Below are 16,149 nucleotides of genomic sequence, written 5' to 3'. Positions count from 1 at the left end.
TTATTAGAGAAATGCAAATCAAAACTACAATGAGGTATCACCTCACACAAGTCAGAATGGGCATCATCAGAAAATCTACAAACAACAAATGCTGGAGAGGGTGTGGAGAAAAGGGAACCCTCTTGCTCTGTTGGTGGGAATGTAAATTGATACAGCCACTATGGAGAACAGTATGGAGGTTCTTTAAAAAACTAAAAATAGAATTACCATATGACCCAGCAATCCCACTACTGGGCATATACCCAGAGAAAACCGTAATTTAAAAAGACAGGGACTTCCCTGGTGGTCCAGTGGGTAAGACTCCACGCTCTCAATGCCGGGGGCCCGGGTTCGATCCCTGGTCAGGGAACTAGATCCCACATGCCGCAACTAAGACCCAGCGCGGCCAAATAAATAAATAAATAAATAAATAAATAAAAGACAGATGCATGGGCTTCCCTGGTGGCGCAGTGGTTAAGAATCCACCTGCCAATGCAGGGGACACAGGTTCGAGCCCTGGTCTGGGAAGATTCCACATGCCGCGGAGCAACTAAGCCCATGCGCCACAGCTACTGAGCCTGCGTTCTAGAGCCCGCAAGACACAACTACTGAGCCTGAGTGCCACAACTACTGAAGCCCGCGCGCCTAGAGCCTGTGCTCTGCAACAAGAGCAGCCACCCAATGAGAAGCCCGCACACCGCAAGGAAGAGTAGCCTCTGCTCGCCACAACTAGAGAAAAGCCCGCGCGCAGCAACAAACACCCAATGCAGCCAAAAATAAAAATAAAAATAAATAAATAAATAAGTAAGTAAGTAAGTAAGTAAGACATATGCACCCCAATGTTCACTGCAGCACTATTTACAATACCCAGGTCATGGAAGCAACCTAAATGCCCATCGACAGACGAATGGATAAAGACGACATGGTACATATATACAATGGAATATTACTCAGCCATAAAAAGGAACGAAATTGGGTCATTTATAGAGACGTGCATGGATCTAGAGACTGTCATACAGAGTGAAGTAAGTCAGAAAGAGAAAAACAAATATCATATATTAACACACATATATGGAAACTAGAAAAATGGTATAGATGAACTGGTATGCAGGGCAGAAATAGACACACAGATGTAGAGAACAAACGTTATGAACACCAAGGAGGGAAAGTGGCGGGGGTGGTGGTGGTGGTGGTGGGATGAATTGGGAGATTGGGATTGACATGTATACACTAATATGTATAAAATAGATAAACTAATAAGAACCTGCTATATAAAAAAATAAATTAAATTTAAAAATTTTTTTAAAAAAAGGAAAGGTTTGTTTTTTTTTTCCCTTTCACCTCCCAATGGTTATTCTTCCGTTCTTCTTTAGTTTACAAATCCCAAGTTTTAGTTAGAGCCCTTCCAACTGCTAAAAGACATTTCCCAGCCTCCTTTGAAACCAGGTGTGGTCATATAATTGGCCAAAGAGATGTAAAGGCAGATTTTCTATGTGATTTCTGGGAAATCTCTTTAAAAGGAAGGGGCATGTCCTTCTTCCTGATTCCTCCTCAGCTACTTGAATGCAGGTATGATTGGTTCAGCTCCAGCGGTCATCATGGACCCTGAGTTGACCACCTTTAAAGTTGAAGCCTCGCACAGTAGAGCAACATGACAAAACAGCTGGATTTCTAATAACAGCAGCATTGAACTGCCGACCTCAGAAATTCTTTTTGGAAAGATATAACCGTGTACGTTGCTCGACATGCTAATTTTCAGGTCTTTCTTCATTGCCACCAAAGCTTTCCTAATCAATACAACATGTTACATAAAAGATGTAAATTCTACTTTTGTATTTCTGGTAGTTACTCCACTAACTTACTAGGATCTATAACTGTTTTTATTTTTCCCCATCAGTTACTTCAACTTATTAACTACATTTCCCTGCAAAAGTAGTTCAGGACATTCTCATCTCTCTGTACTGCTTCCTGTCTCCTCACCTGTCTTCCATGTTGGGATTACCCAGTATTTACTTCTGGATTGTGTTATTGATAAAGGCTGCTTTCTTAAACTTTTCTTCTTACTATTACTAAACTTTTTTTAACTTTTTATTGAAGTATATTACATAGAGAAATATATACATTATGAGAGTACAAAAATCAAGACATTCCTGGGAATTGCCTGGTGGTCCAGTGGTTAGGACTTGGCGATTTCATAGCCATGGCCTGGGTTCAATCCCTGGTTGGGGAAATAAAATCCCAAAAGAGGCATGGCACAGCCAAAAAAAAGAATCAAGACATTCTCACCAAGCGAATACCCCTATATAACCAGTACCCTCAGACCAAAAAACAGGACAGCACCACCCCCCAGGTGTCTTCCTCATGCTCCCTTCAGTCATGATTCTTCCCTAAGCTAACCTCCATCATGACCTTGACACCCATAGATCAGTTTTGCCTGTTCTTAAGCTTTATATCAAGGGACTCAAACAGTATGCCACGTTTTGTGTCTGGCTTCTCTCATTCACATGGTTTATGAGACTCAATGTTGCTGTGGCTGGAGAGAATTCTATTGCGTGCATACACCACAATTTATCTATCCATTCTATTTTTGGTGGACATTTGGGTTAGCTCCAGTTTGTGACTATGACAATCTGTGCTGTTGTGAACATCTTTGAATGTATCTTTAAGTGAATGTGAGATGTATTTCTGTATGCCTAAGAGTGGATTGCTGGGTTGTAGAATATGCACACAATTCGTCATTTAGTACTTTTTGCTAAACCTTCTAAAGTCACTATACCAGTTTATATGCCCCATCAGCAGGGTCCAACACCTCTACAACACTTGACACTGTCTTTTTCATATAACCATTCTGGGGGATGTGCAGAAGCACTGCATTATGGTTTTAATTTGCCATTTCTGGATGACTGCTGAGGTTGAGCACCTCCCCATATGCTCACTAGCCACACGGTAGCCTCTTTTTTTTTTAAATTTATTTTAATTTATTTATTTTTGGCTGTGTTGGGTCTTCGTTGCTGCATGTGGGCTTTCTCTAGTTGCGGAGAGTGGGGGCTACTCTTTGTTGCAGTGTGCAGCCTTCTCATTGCGGTGGCTTCTCTTTTTGTAGAGCATGGGCTCTAGGTGCACGGGCTTCAGTAGTTATGGCATGAGGGCTCAGTAGTTGTGGCTTGCTGGCTCTAGAGTGCAGGCTCAGCAGTTGTGGTGCACAGGCTTAGCTGCTCCGCGGCATAAGGGATCTTCCCAGACCAGGGCTCGAACCCGTGTCCCCTGCATTGGCTGGCAGATTCTTAACCACTGTGCCACCAGGGAAGTCCGGTAGCCTCTTTCTTAAAGTGACTGTTATAGGTTTTCTTGCCCTTTTTTCTAGAAGGGGTGTCTGACTTTTTCTTACTGACATTAAGGGGTTTCTTTGAAATTCTGGATATAAACAATCTGTCAGACATACGTATTGCAAATACCTTTCTCACTCTGTGGCTTGCCTTTCCACTCTTTTAGAACAGTCCTGAATTTAAAAGTCATCCACTCGGGCTTCCCTGGTGGCGCAGTGGTTGAGAATCCACCTGCCAATGCAGGGGACACGGGGTGGTCCAGGAAGATCCCACATGCCACAGAGCAACTAAGCCCGTGAGCCACAACTACTGAGCCTGCGCTCTAGAGCCCACGTGCCACAACTACTGCAGCCCGCGTGCCTAGAGCCCTTGCTCCGCAACAAGAGAAGACACTGCAATGAGAAGCCTGCGCACCACAACGAAGAGTAGCCCCCACTCGCCACTAGAAAGAAGCCCGCACACAGCAACGAAGACCCAACACAGCCAAAAATAAAAATAAATAAATTTATTAAAAAAAAAAAACCTTAAGGAAAAAAAAAAGTTATCCACTCTATCCATGTCCTCCGCTATGGTTTGTGGTGCTGTGTCTTGTGTAAAAAATCTTTGCTTACTCAAAAGTCATAAAGTCCTTGCTTTCCTGGTCAACGGAACACTTCACTAGTTGTATACTCTCCCTTGCACCTTCTGGATTTTACTGCCTGCTCCTGGACGCTAACACTACTTCCCCGAAGAGGTTTTCAAAGAGGAGCTCTGTGTAGAAAACTTTCTAAAGTCATCTATGCCAGAGAAAATTATCTTTACATTCAGATAACAGTTTAGCAGGTTTTAAAATTCTAGTTTTAAAGTTATCTTACTTTGGGACTTCCTTGGTGGTCCAGTGAGTAAGACTCCACACTCCCAATGCAGGGGGCCCGGGTCTGATCCCTGGTTGGGGAACTAGATCCCGCACGCATGCCGCAACTAAGAGCCTGCGTGCCGCAACTAAGAGCCGTGTGCTGCAACTAAAGATCCCGTGTGTTTGGGCTTCCCTGGTAGCACAGTGGTTAAGAATCCACGTGCCAACGCAGGAGACATTGAGCCCTGGTCCGGGAAGACCCCACATGCCGTGGAGCAACTGAGCCCGTGCGCCACGACTACTGAACCCAGCGCACCCTAGAGCCCGTGCTCCGCAACAAGAGAGGCCACTGCAGTGAGAAGCCCGCATGCCGCAAAGAAGAGTAGCCTCCACTCGCCGCAACTAGCGTGCAGCAATGAAGACCCAACACAGCCAAAAATAAATAAATAAATTTAAATAAATAAATAAATAAATAATAAAGATCCCATGTGTCACAACTAAGACCTGGCACAGCCTAAATAAATATTTAAAGTTTTCTTACTTTGATACTGAAAAAGTGTCTCCTAGGTCCATTGTGGCTGTTGGGAAGTTTGATATTAATCTGCTTCTCACCGTGACTTTCTCTTTCAAACAGATTTGACATTTTCCCTATATCTTTGTTGTTAAATTTCAATCTAACGTGTCTTGGTGTGGGCTGTTTTTTCTGTCGTGTTTAGCATTCTTTACATTTAAGATGTATTCTCTTTTATGATTTCTGAGAAACTCTTGGTCATTATTTCTTCTAACATTTTCTTCCCCTTGTCTGTCATTTCCTCTCTGCTCCTAAGATTCCTATTATCTGGACACTGACATTTCTACTCCCATCCTCCACAGCACTTTTCTTCTATTATCTTCCACCTCCTTAACCCCTAGAATTCTTCAACCTGACCTTCTGACTTCTACACTTAAGTCTTGAGCTACATCCATTCTGCTACTCAACCCAGCCCCTGAATTCTCTGTTCCCACGCAGGTATCTCCTTGTTCCTGTTTCATGTACCCATTTCCTCTTTTTCTTTAGGATTTCCATTATGCTTCTTCCATCCTCCTAAGCAGCTGGGAATATGAATTCTGCTCCAACTAGCACAACCTGCCAATTTGTCACTTTCCTTTAATTCTGACTATACTTGCCAGCTTCTCGTGGCTCCCTGTGAGCCGTTCACCAGGTGAGATCACCCCACTCCTCACTCACCACACCCCTCAAATGAGCTCCCCACCTCATGGAAAGGCAAAGATGGAAGCTAGAGTCTCAGAAGGATCACAGGCCGACCACCCCAGCATCTCTTGGGCCTCATCCCCTCAGCCCTCCTGTCATTCCTCCAAGCACCAGTCATAACAAACTCCTGCTGGCCTTCAACCAGGCCTGCTCTGCCTCAGGACTTCTCCATCTGCTGTCACCTCTGCCTCACAAAGCTGTTCTCCACACCACACTCACTGCTGATTCCCTCGCCTCCTCCATGACCATGTTCAAATGGTACCTCAGTGGGGCCTCCCCATCAGCCTGTTTAAATATGCCCAAAGCCTTAGCACTTGCTAATTTTCTTCCCTGATTTTTTCCCACAGTACTTGTAAATCTTCAGACGTGTATTTTTTAAATTTATTTTCTGCTCCTTGAGGATAGAGACTTTGTTTTGTTTATTGCTGTATCCTTGGCATCTAGAACAGTGTCCGGCACTACTGAGGGAGTAGGGAGGCGAATGTGCCTTAGGACTTCTGCTCTGAGCTCATTCACCATTGGACACCCTCTACCAGGAGACTCAAACCTTCAGGGCATCTCAATGAGGCACTGCTCTTTTCCAAAAGCTGTTTCCCTTCACTGGAATCTCTTAGGCCTGAGGGTATGGAAGGGATGGGGAAAAGCAACAGTAGGAAGAGAAAAAGGCACAACTGAAAACAGTCTCCCTTGGCCAGTACGCACAGGCTCTTCCACTCCAAGCTGTCAACCCTACCTCACTGACTAGAATCCAAGCACCTTCTCCCAAGGGGGTTGTCGCAGTTTTTATGTTATTTTCTCTTGGTTCTGTGGCATTTCCATTCCAAGAAGGGAGTCAGAAGGCTGGGCTAGTATATTTGTCTCCTATGGCTGCTGTCACAAATTACCACAAACTTAGTGGCTTAAACAACACAAATTTATTATCTTACGGTTTTGGACGTCCAAAGTCCAAAATTCTTCTCACTGAGCTAAATCAAGGTGTGGGCAGAGCTGTGTTCCTTGGTGGGGGCTCTAGGGACTTCTAGAGGCTGCCCACCTTCCCTGGCTCATGGCCAGTCAAGTCTTTCTCACACTTCACCACTCTGACTCTGCTTCTGCCCTCACATCTGACTCTCCTGTCTCCCTCTTTCATTTATAAGGACCCTCATGATTATACTGGGCCTACCCAGATAATCCAGGATAATCTCCCCATCTCAAGATCCTTAATCACATCAGCAAAGTCCCTTTTGCCATGTAACCTAACATATTTACAGGTTCTGGGGATTAGGACATGGCCTCTGGGGAGGGACATGATCATTATTCTGCCTACCATAGCTATTTTGTCATCTTCTCAGGAACTGGTGACCAGAGTTTCTTAAACTGAAGTCCATGGCTAGGCTTCAGGGTGCCTGTAAAACCCTTGAGATTATTGGCAAAATGTTGCATCTTCCTGCATGTTTCTTGAGAGAGAGCTCAGAGCTTTCATAATTTTCAAAAGAGCTAAGAGCCCATTACTACAAAACAGTCACGGTTCAGGGCCTGACTGAGGGAAGAAAGCAAAGACCAACACTGTCCCCATTAACTACTGGAACACAGACACGATTCCCCCATCTTATACCATAAGAAAAATTCAACACTTCTTTCTGTCTCCTTCTCAGAACATGCATTAACTTCACACCACACATGAACATCTCCTGAGACACAGGTGCCTGGAGCCCCAGTTAAGGAGCAGAGTAATTCCCCCAGCGAATGACGAGGACAACAATGAGAAACAGGCCCCTGGGTAAAGAGTGGGATGGCATCAAACTATTACCTTTAAGTCATGCAAGACCCCATGCCTGAGCCCTCTTCTCTTCCATCAAAGCCTCTAACTATAGGTGGAGAAAATAAATGCCCTTGACAGAGACAAAGCCACCTCTTGGCAGAGCAGATTCTGGCCCAGATCCTGGCCCCTTCTCTTCTCCTTTCATTCTCAACAAGCAAAGGCTCACTGCCTTGTTCACACACCTGACAGCTTCCCCTGAGATGGGTGCCCAGCATGCTGCTTACCAAAAGCCAGGATTATAGACTCCGGATACATAATCGAATATGTCTTCATCTGATTTAGAATTTTATTTTCTTAGCACAAGTAACTGCCTTAGGAAATAGTGTCTCTCTTACACCTGTGTGCCCAGCTGCAGGGAGAAAAAGTCCACTTACTTTGACTGCAGGGTCTGCCTTGGCCACGTGCCATCTTCATTTTGGGGCTCAATTACTAGCACCTGAGTGAAAGGGGAAACCATATTAGGAATGTGCAAACCATCTCACTGTTGACATGCTCAGAACCAAAAGATACCTGTTCACACACCCTGGGCAGAGCTGTCTGCTGGGGCATGCCTTGGGCCCTCCTACCTGACCCTGGTACAGCCCAGCATCCTGCACAGTGTTGTCTAGCTTGCTCAACTGGTCGTAGGTGTTGCTCATGTATTTGTTCCACAGCCGTGTCTCACGGTCCGCAGGGATGTTGAACAGCTTCCGCATTTCCTTCTCAATGGTTGCTGGGGACAGGCAGAAACATCACTCAGGGCTTTCTCCAGAAGCAAGGCCAGCAACAGCCATGGCAAGCTAATGCTCATCCTCCGTCCTTTTCAGATGGTCACTGGATGCTCTGGATCAAAACTTCTGACCGACCTCAGCCCCTTGGTGACTCCTAAGGCAAACATCTTCCATGGGCATCCTCTTGCACTCATACAACCAAAAATTGTCCCTATGCTTCCCATTCTTTAATGATGTGGGTCCCCACTTTTAGCACAGAAGCAACATGGAAAAGTCAGAAAACTTATCTTTGGAGTTAAAGATAGATTTGGTTTCAAATGCTAGCTTTGCTGTTTTCTCACTGAGATTTCTGAATAAGTGACATTAATCTCTCTGAATCTGCATTTTTTCGCCCTTATTACCATATGTTAAGTGGGCAGACATCATGCCCAGTGTTTTATACAATATGATTCCCAGGCTTAGCTGTCCACAAGAATACCCTGGGGAGCAGGCTCCCAGGTCAGGACTGGTAACCACAACCCGAGATTATCTGGGTAACAAGTCTGAAGAGGGTGCCCCAGCTTCCCTCTCATTAGTCACAATGCCCTGCACTCTCACTGGATACCTGGAACTCCAGCCCAGCTACTCACCGATGGTGTCTGCCTTGCTGAAATGGCAACTCAGCACATTGGTGGGGTCACTGTTCTCACAAAGCTTCAATTCCAGCAAATACACCTCTACCTTGCAGTGCTTGACAAACAGGCCATGCTCTACAACCTGTGAACAAGAGGCACGGGTGAAGGAGCAGCGGTTCCACACCAGGGCAGTCTTGGAAGCAACATGTCTCATCAGTGGCAAAAGGCAGAATTCACATGATAATCAGTTTCCCTAAGTGATCGGGGGGTCAGAAGTACAGATTTTTAAAGCCACTGGCATCTGTCCTAGTTTAAAAACCTTACTTCCACTCATTAGGGCCAACCAAGAGCATCTGGATGGAACCAGAGCTGGCAACAACAGTGCACAACAGGAAAGTCATTGTTCATCTCTTAGTAGGGATCATGATGCCTCCCTTGCAGGGTCTGTAGAATTAGAGGCCTAGAGAATACAGTTAAAGCCCTTGGCAGCACACTCACCACATGGCAGGACTGTGGGCAGGAGGGGACATCTGCGGGAGGCTGGCATGCCCCTAACCATTTGATACCTAACCCCTCTTGGAGTCCCAGGTTTCAAGCTGGAGAAAGAAGGTAGTTCTGGCCCTGAAGAGCAACTCTTAGGAGCTTGGCCTCAGGACTGCAGCCCTTTCCTACTCTGCTAAGAAGGGAAACTAAACACCAGGCAGAGTAAGAAATTTACCCAATGCCTACATATCAACAGTCATGTGGACTCCTGTGATGTCCCCATCCAGTGGGATAAGCAAACAACTGTGGGAATCAGGCTGGTGGTATTCTCACCAGTCCTGTCTACCAGAGGGGCTAACAATCTGAGTTTCTCCCAGGGCCTGCCTTCCCTCAAGAGACTGTTCTCTCGGATATAAACACCTGTTTTCCGAGGTACTCAACAGTGTGACCAGAGATTCTTAAGCACAGGGGGAGGGACTTCGTGGGTGGGGCAGTGGTTAAGAATCTGCCTGCCAATGCAGGGGACACGGGTTCGATCCCTGGTCCAGGAAGATTCCCACATGCCACGGAGCAACTAAGCCTGTACACCACAACTACTGAGCCCGCGAGCCACAACTACTGAAGCCCACACGCCTAGAGCCTGTGCTCCACAACAAGAGAAGCCACCACAATGCGAAGCCCGCGCACCTCAACGAAGAGTAGCCCCCGCTCACCGCAACTAGAGAAAAGCCCACGCGCGGCAATGAAGACCCAACACAGCCAAAAATAAACAAAAAACAAACAAACAAACAAAAAAGCACAGGGGGAAAAGCAATATCAGAAAGGTTAAGTTAAACAAGAAGCAGTACATTACTGTATATCCATATGACCCCAAGTGAACTTTCTCTCACAGAACCTTCCAGAATGTGCTCTCACTGCACCGCTGGACATATCCCAAGCCACTGGGCAGCTGTGATGTCTGGAGGCCTCCACTCAACTTCTTAGGTATGGCCAGTACCCCAGGAAACCAATACCAGTCAGTGTCAGGGAGCACTCACAGACACTGACCAGCAGGTGTAACAATTCATGTACTCACTTTTCTGACAATGGGCCGCTGGCCTTCTACACAGCCATACCAGTTTAGTAACTTATTCCAGGCCTCGGCTGGGACCAATACATAGTCCAATTCGTCAATTAAATGTTCTTTCAAGGTCTGACTCTCAGGATCTGAAAAAGGAAAACAGCACATAGCTCACTGCTCTTCTCCCCAGAAATGTTTGTTTTACATAATTCTTATGTACTTTTCAGAAACACGAAAAGCATTTATAGGAACAAGTACAAAATTCCAAAATTCTGTGACTGGCCATAACACAGAGCAGACTTGGAGTCTTTAGTCATGCTTTCTGAACATTTTATGAGGAACTTGTATTTCTTCCATAGTTGGAGGAAGAATGAAAGAGAAAAGAGAAAAACTCCAATTTACACTTTCAAAGTGCTTCCAGATTCCACAATTAAAATTGTTTACTATGAATATTTAACGTAATATTCTGCTTAGTGAAACTGCATTTTAAGGTCAGATATCACCTTCCTTTGAAAGATTTACTAAGAAAGCAAACAAACAAACCATTGAAGTTAAATTTATTTTACCAAGAGTCATTCAGCATTCTTAGTTTTCAACACTCCAAGTGAAAACTCAGCTGGACACCAGCCATGTGGAGGGACAACACCTTTAACATGCTAAGCATCCATCTTACACCCCACACGGAGGCAACATGACTGTGAGTCAGAAAAGGACATCCATGGTCTGAAACATACTCTCTCAATGGAGGACCAAGGGACTGGATCAAGGGAAGACTAATCATCTCCCATCAAGGAAGCCTCCCTGCTAAGCCTGTGCCCATCTACACCCACTCCCGCAGTAGTGGAAGCCACTATTCTCCGCCAGACAAATGAAGCCATGAAGCCGGGGAAGCAAAAAGTACCCACAATGGTGCAACTCATCTGTAATTCAAGGCAGACAATGTTTAAAAACAAAAAACAAAAACAGCATGCACAAGGTGACCAGGGCTTCCTATCACCTCTCCCACCAGTTTACACCCTACCCCATGAGGTCTTCTGCCCTTCCTCAGGGCGAGTTTCAGATCTGATCCACCTCTGCCTTTTTCATTTCCAAGGAAAAAGGAAAGGAACTAAACAGCCTTGGAGAACAGGAATACCAAGGTGAGAAGGATGAATGGAAAAACAAAATGTGGTATATACACACAGTGGGATATCATTCAGCCTTTAAAAAAAAGAAATTCTGACATGCCGTTAACATGGATAAACCTTGAGGACATTATGCTAAATGAAATAAGCCAGTCACAGAAAAACAAATACTGTATGATTCCACTTACATTAGGTACCTAGAATAGTCAGACACAGAGACAGAAAGTAGAATGGTGGTTGCCAGGGGCTTGGGGGGGAAGGAGATTGGAAATACTGTTTAATGAGTATGGAGTTTCAGTTTTGTAAGATAAAAAAGTTCTGGAGATGGGTTGTGCAACAATGTGAATATACTTTACACTACTGAACACTTAAAAATATGCAGATGGTAAATTTTATGTGTATTTTACCATAATTTAAAAGAAAAAAAAAAAAGTGGCTCCTTCTCACTGATAAGCCAACCACCTTCCACACCAGCTCTGGCATGATTAATACTAATCGACCACCCCTTTTCTATTCAGCAACAGAAGGATGGCACAGGGGTAGTACTTATCAGTCTACTTGAAACAAGAGCTTCTGAAAAAAACTGACACCTAAACTCCAAGGTTTTCTCTGATTTGCAAATTAAAACGCATAAAGGTTATTCACTTGTCTTACTTGGAGACATACACCTTCATTTCTAACACTAAGCATTATGCAGACCTGGCCACGCATACTGTGCCAAACAGCAGCCAGAAACCTTAAAATGTGGGAAAGGAACCGAGAGCTTTTAGCATCATCAACCCCAAGTACATCAATTCTTACAAAGCTTTCTCCTCTGGGGCTCAGTGACAATTTTCTCAAAATGTCATTCTTATGACACTATAGGGCAAACACAGGAACTTAACTGGAATTTTCAATGCAGTTCACTGTTTTCACTTAAAACTGGATCAGTCTAAGGGCAGTGTGCTAAAAATCACACATGAGTTTTACAAAAAGGATTTAGGCTCTGCAAATTTCTCCAACGGAGGCAAATAAAGGCAAAAAAGGAGAGCACAGTTTGGTCTAAGCATTGGGATTCCAAATATACAGCAGGGGCACAGGTGGAAATAAGAGAGGGGTGCTCTGCAGACAACATTAGCAAGTTGCCCTACCCCCTCCTCCCTACATGTTCAAGAGCCCCTTCTAGGTCATTCCCCATTCTAGGGTCATTCCATGACCCTAGGCGGAAGGCAGCCAGACTGGGCCAGAGATAGACCATTCCCACACTGTCAGTGTTCCAGGGTCTGAACGGAATGTACTTCTCACTTCCCAAGCACACAACAAATGTTTTGAGCCTAAGCCAGGTGACATCAAATTGGAAGACCGCAGAAGGAATGCTTGTCCTTAGCTGAAGGTCAGGCAAAATTACTTCAGAGGGTCCCTCCAGCTCTAGCGTTCTCATCACCAATACTATTAAAAGCCTTAAGAATTCTCCTTCTCAAAAAAAAAGAGGGAAAACGACAAAGTGCAAACACAATGCAATTATCCTTTGGGGTAACTTCATGGTATACTGCCACCATCTGACTTACATCAGTAAACAAAGCCTATGACATTATTGTCATTCAGACCTCCCCTAAAACAAGGTGTATGCTGAAGCACTGCTTTTTTTTTTTTTTTCACCGCTCATTTTTAAAAACACCCAGGTAGTGTTATGTACTTGAATCAAGCCTCAAAAGCCTCATGCACTGTCTGCCTTCCTGCTGCCCTGATTGTGGGCCCAGGCAACAGATCACCTCTGTCCTGGTTGCAAGGGAGTCTAAAGCCAGGCAGAACAAAGCCTAGGAAAGGCCAATTGCCATTTCTGTGCATCTAAAGGTGCAAGCCAAGCTCAGGTGTGTCATACATCACTTTTTCAGTCATTTCTTCCATTGGGAGCTGACTGTGATCATAACTCTACTAACCTTCCACCTCCCCTTACACTACTTCTATGACAAACACAGCCATCACAGGAATGCTTGATGAATGTTGACAGGTCTACAATTTGTTTCACTGCAAAGGCAACACAGAAAATTCTGGTTCCCAAATTTCAGATTCCAGATGCCATTTCAAAATGATATCCTATTTCTTTCCATTCAATACACTAATCTAAAATCTGAAATCTCTAGCAGAACTAATTTGAAAAAGAGAGAGACAGGCAGACAGAAATTTAAAATGCTAGAAGCATACTCTTACCAAGAGCAGTTAATTTAGGGAAAAAAAAGCAGCTTAACTTCTCCATGAGGGTCTGCATAGACTTCTGCTATAGACACAAGTCAAGGACACTTGTTTCTATCCCCTCACAGTAGGAAAGTCAGGTTCACAATATCCATGTTACAGATAAACATGACCTCAGGTCACGACCCAGGTGGACATTTCAGTTAGATAAGCAACAGGATACTGCACCTGAAAAGAGTCCGGAGTTATCTATCGGGCCAGGAAACAGATTATGTTCACCCACACTGTACATATCCCAGCTGTCGAAGCCCACATACTTCTTCCACTGCTTGAACCACCGGCTGTCAATAAGATACCTAGAGACAGACAAAAATTTACTGTACCAGACAAGCTGAGCTTGTAAGTTTCTGCAGCTGCTCCCTCAATTTTTTTATGGTCCTCCCACTTGGGGAGCAAGCAACCCCCACTAAAAAACACACTTTCAAGAGCAGGAGCAGGACCAGGCCCTGCATGGCACAGTGAGCCTGGCCCAAGGCAGGCATCCATTAAGTGAAATGATTGTTGAAAGAATCCATAAATGAAAGGAAGGAAATGACTGGCTTCAAAATGCTTGTTTAAAGAAATTCTTTCTATGGGGAAAACCTTGTTTGCTAATGACCATGTCATTAATTTCATAATGATCTTTGTAGAGGTCCTTGTCCAGGCAGACAGTTTGGTTACACTGCTTTGCTTGATGTGAACAGCAGTAAAATAATTTTCTTTCTAAAAATGAGATAATAACATCACACACTTCAGTTTTCCTTTGAGGACCAAACAAGATATCAAAAAATGTGTTTGTGTGTGTATATATATATGTGTGTGTGTATATATATATATATATATATACACACACACATACATGTACACATGTATACATATAGACACACACATATATACATATAATATTGTCTTGGCGTGTTTATCTTGTCAAAAAAGCATTAAGTTGATCTGGTTATATTTTAGAAGTATCACCATGCTGTTTTACAATTAAGACAGAAGGAGGGGAAAACCTCTGTAGGGGAACAAAGCACAACAATTATATTGGTGAGTCCTTCAAATTTTACAACCAACACACTTCAGAGGAGATCAGGCAGCTTCCCCAAGGCCACAAGGATCCATAAGTATATCCAAATCTCTAAAATGCTCTTTCCCCTCCAAACACTTTTAGTGTGTTATTTTAGTCTATGTGAAACTTCCTCTGCTTCTGCTGAGTATTTTTCATGTGCCACCACTACTCAGGATATCATCTAAAAGTACTTCTGCCTGCCCTGCCTTTCACAGCCTGGCTAGCTCAAGAACACTGTAAAGACTGAATTCTTCCTAATCTCAATGCTTCCCTTCCCTGCTCAATTCCTCTGTCACTATAAGGGGCATTATCACCACTACCATAGTTTCTTAAAGAGGGTTGATCAATCATATTCAATGCAAAGACAAGCCCCAGTTTTCTGCTCCCACACAATAATACCACCCAGGAATCTCTTCACTAGTGGAAATTCTGTCCCTTCTACTAGACAATTTATTAAGAAAAACTTCCTGACTCAGACTTGCTCTTCTAAATCCTGGTCTTTTAATCCTCTTTTTAGTTAGGCTCTACGCTACCCGCCTCTCCCACTCCGAAATGCTGCCGCCACAATTATTTTTGACATCTGCTACCAAAATAACCTGGGGCTCTCAGACGTTTGTTCAGCCTCTGACCTTGACGTCTGTTCGGCAGTTTACAAGTTACAAGTATCTACTTCGGATCTATGCCTCAACCAACTCAAGGAAGGAGCGCCAAATATCGCTACCCTGGTTTTAATGGTAAGGAATCAGGGTCTGTGAGGTGTGGACGCCTTCGCCCAAAGTCACAAAGCGAGTCCTCAAAGGTAAAGGACTCTCCTCAACCTGAAGGTCCCCGTGAGCGTTCCGCTTCTGTCCACCCCGTAGCCCTAGCCTCCGCCGGATCCGCCCCCTGGGGCTCCGAACGGACCGGGACGACCCTCAGTTCCACCCACGCTTTCCCAGAGGTAATCTAGGGCTCCCTCCCCTAAAGGGTGGGGGTGAAGCCACTCTCTCAAGATCACTAACATCGCCCCCACCTGGCCCCTGCCCAAGCTGGGAAAGAGGGGCCGGACCTGAGAGTCCGAGCGCCGGCCCCTGGCCCTGTGGGGCGGAAAGGCGGGCCCGGCGCTCACCACTGCGCCCCTCGTTGGAGCGTGGTCCTCATCAAGGCCCCGAGCTCGGATTTCTGGGTCTCCGCATCCGGTCGCTCACGGCAGCCCCCGCCTTCCGCCATCTCGTCCGTGTCCCCGGCCCTGCCGGCCCGGACATCCGCCTCGCGCACAGCGTGCTGCGGTCCGCGCCCACGCACGCACGCACGCATGTGCGCACGCCCAAGCCCCGCCCTTCGTCGCGGCCCGCAGCGCCTGCCAGCCTCTGCCTTTCCAACACCCATGACGCGCCGCCCCTCTCCAGCCCGTGCGCGGTGGAGCGGGGAGGGGGGCCGGAAGAGGAGGCGGCGCGGAGATGAAGCCGCTGCTTCCTCCGCCCGGCAGGTCTCGCCGCCTGGTGGCCGTCTGGCACCCCTTTTCCTGTCCAGCCCGGCGATCTCAAGGAGTCAGACCGCAGGCCCTACGACCCTTCCGGCACCCCCTTCCGGCCAGCGGTGTTATCCTGGTCTTAAATAAACGCAGCGCCAGGTGCGAGGAGCCCTGGAACTAGATTTTCTTGTTTTCACTCCGGCCAGTCCACTTTCAGCAGAGACCTTAAGCAAGT

At 45.5% G+C, this 16,149-nt stretch overlaps 1 protein-coding gene across 7 annotated transcripts in view; it reads right to left on the bottom strand.

The window, feature by feature from the left end:
- The window catches only part of USP4 (ubiquitin specific peptidase 4), a 48,793-nt gene extending 33,060 nt beyond the window's left edge, over window positions 1-15,733 (bottom strand). For 3 of the 7 annotated variants that reach the window (XM_082347999.1, XM_082348002.1, XM_082348001.1), the window contains exons 1-6: window positions 15,570-15,731; window positions 13,585-13,712; window positions 10,076-10,206; window positions 8,533-8,659; window positions 7,760-7,905; window positions 7,568-7,629 (exon numbers count right to left, since the gene is read on the bottom strand). In XM_082347999.1, the coding sequence (XP_082204125.1) occupies window positions 7,568-7,629; window positions 7,760-7,905; window positions 8,533-8,659; window positions 10,076-10,206; window positions 13,585-13,712; window positions 15,570-15,670 (695 nt within the window). In that variant the 5' untranslated portion in view covers window positions 15,671-15,731. Of the gene's footprint in view, window positions 1-7,567; window positions 7,630-7,759; window positions 7,906-8,532; window positions 8,660-10,075; window positions 10,207-13,584; window positions 13,713-15,569 lie in introns of all 7 variants that reach the window. The other 4 variants (XM_082348004.1, XM_082348005.1, XM_082348000.1 and 1 more) reach the window with 2 other exon arrangements.
- Window positions 15,734-16,149: the final 416 nt, after the last annotated feature.

This window comes from Balaenoptera borealis (assembly GCF_965194805.1).
Source record: "Balaenoptera borealis genome assembly, chromosome: 12".
NCBI classification, from domain to species: Eukaryota; Metazoa; Chordata; class Mammalia; order Artiodactyla; family Balaenopteridae; genus Balaenoptera; species Balaenoptera borealis.
This window is presented reverse-complemented; position numbering and strand designations above follow the sequence as displayed.